General features: G+C 74.7%; 1 protein-coding gene across 1 annotated transcript in view; it reads left to right on the forward strand.

The window, feature by feature from the left end:
• Positions 1 to 287: 287 nt before the first annotated feature.
• MNEG_14450 (hypothetical protein) overlaps positions 288 to 677 on the forward strand; it is a gene marked incomplete at both ends in the record, with an annotated part of 2,970 nt that continues 2,580 nt past the window's right edge. Inside the window, one exon of the mRNA XM_014037078.1 lies at positions 288 to 670. Coding sequence (XP_013892532.1) covers positions 288 to 670 — 383 coding nt within the window. The remainder of the gene's footprint in view (positions 671 to 677) is intronic.

Below are 677 nucleotides of genomic sequence, written 5' to 3' on the forward strand. Positions count from 1 at the left end.
GGGGGGGGGGGGGGGGGGGCGCCTCTGAACGATGGAGCTGGCGACAGAGTTGAGTCAACAGGGGACCGTTTTCCACGCGGCGGCGGCCCCTCCCAAGCCGTCAGCGTTGCCCCATCCCGCCTCCAGCCACCCACAACACCCCCCCCCCACCACCACCACCACCTACATTCCTGCGACCGCGGCCTCCGTTGGACCCGGCCCCGCGACGGCCCCCCAGGTACGAGGTTGAGTCGTTCGAGGAGCTGCGCGGGGCGGACGCGCGCCGCGTCATCCTTTTCCTCGCCGTCATGGCGGCCCACGCCGTCGGCGAGGGCTCCGGCGTCGGCGTCTCCTTCTCAGGCGACCGCGGCTGGGCGGCCGGCACGACCGTGGCGCTCGCGATCGGCCTGCACAACGTGCCCGAGGGCCTCGCCGTTGCCACGGTCCTCGCCGCGCGCGGCGCGCCCCCGCGGCGCCTGCTGCTGTGGACGACGCTGACCGCGCTGCCGCAGGCGCTGGTGGCGGTGCCGTCGTTCCTGTTTGTGGAGGCGTTCGCGGCGCTGCTGCCGCTGGCGATGGGGTTTGCCGCGGGCTGCATGACGTGGATCGTGGCGGCGGAGCTGCTGCCAGACGCCCTCGAGGCCCTGGACCACGGCGCCGTCGCCACCGCCGCCACCGCCTCTGCCGCATGGTGCGGC

Source organism: Monoraphidium neglectum (assembly GCF_000611645.1).
Source record: "Monoraphidium neglectum strain SAG 48.87 unplaced genomic scaffold scaffold04500, whole genome shotgun sequence".
Lineage (NCBI taxonomy): Eukaryota > Viridiplantae > Chlorophyta > Chlorophyceae > Sphaeropleales > Selenastraceae > Monoraphidium > Monoraphidium neglectum.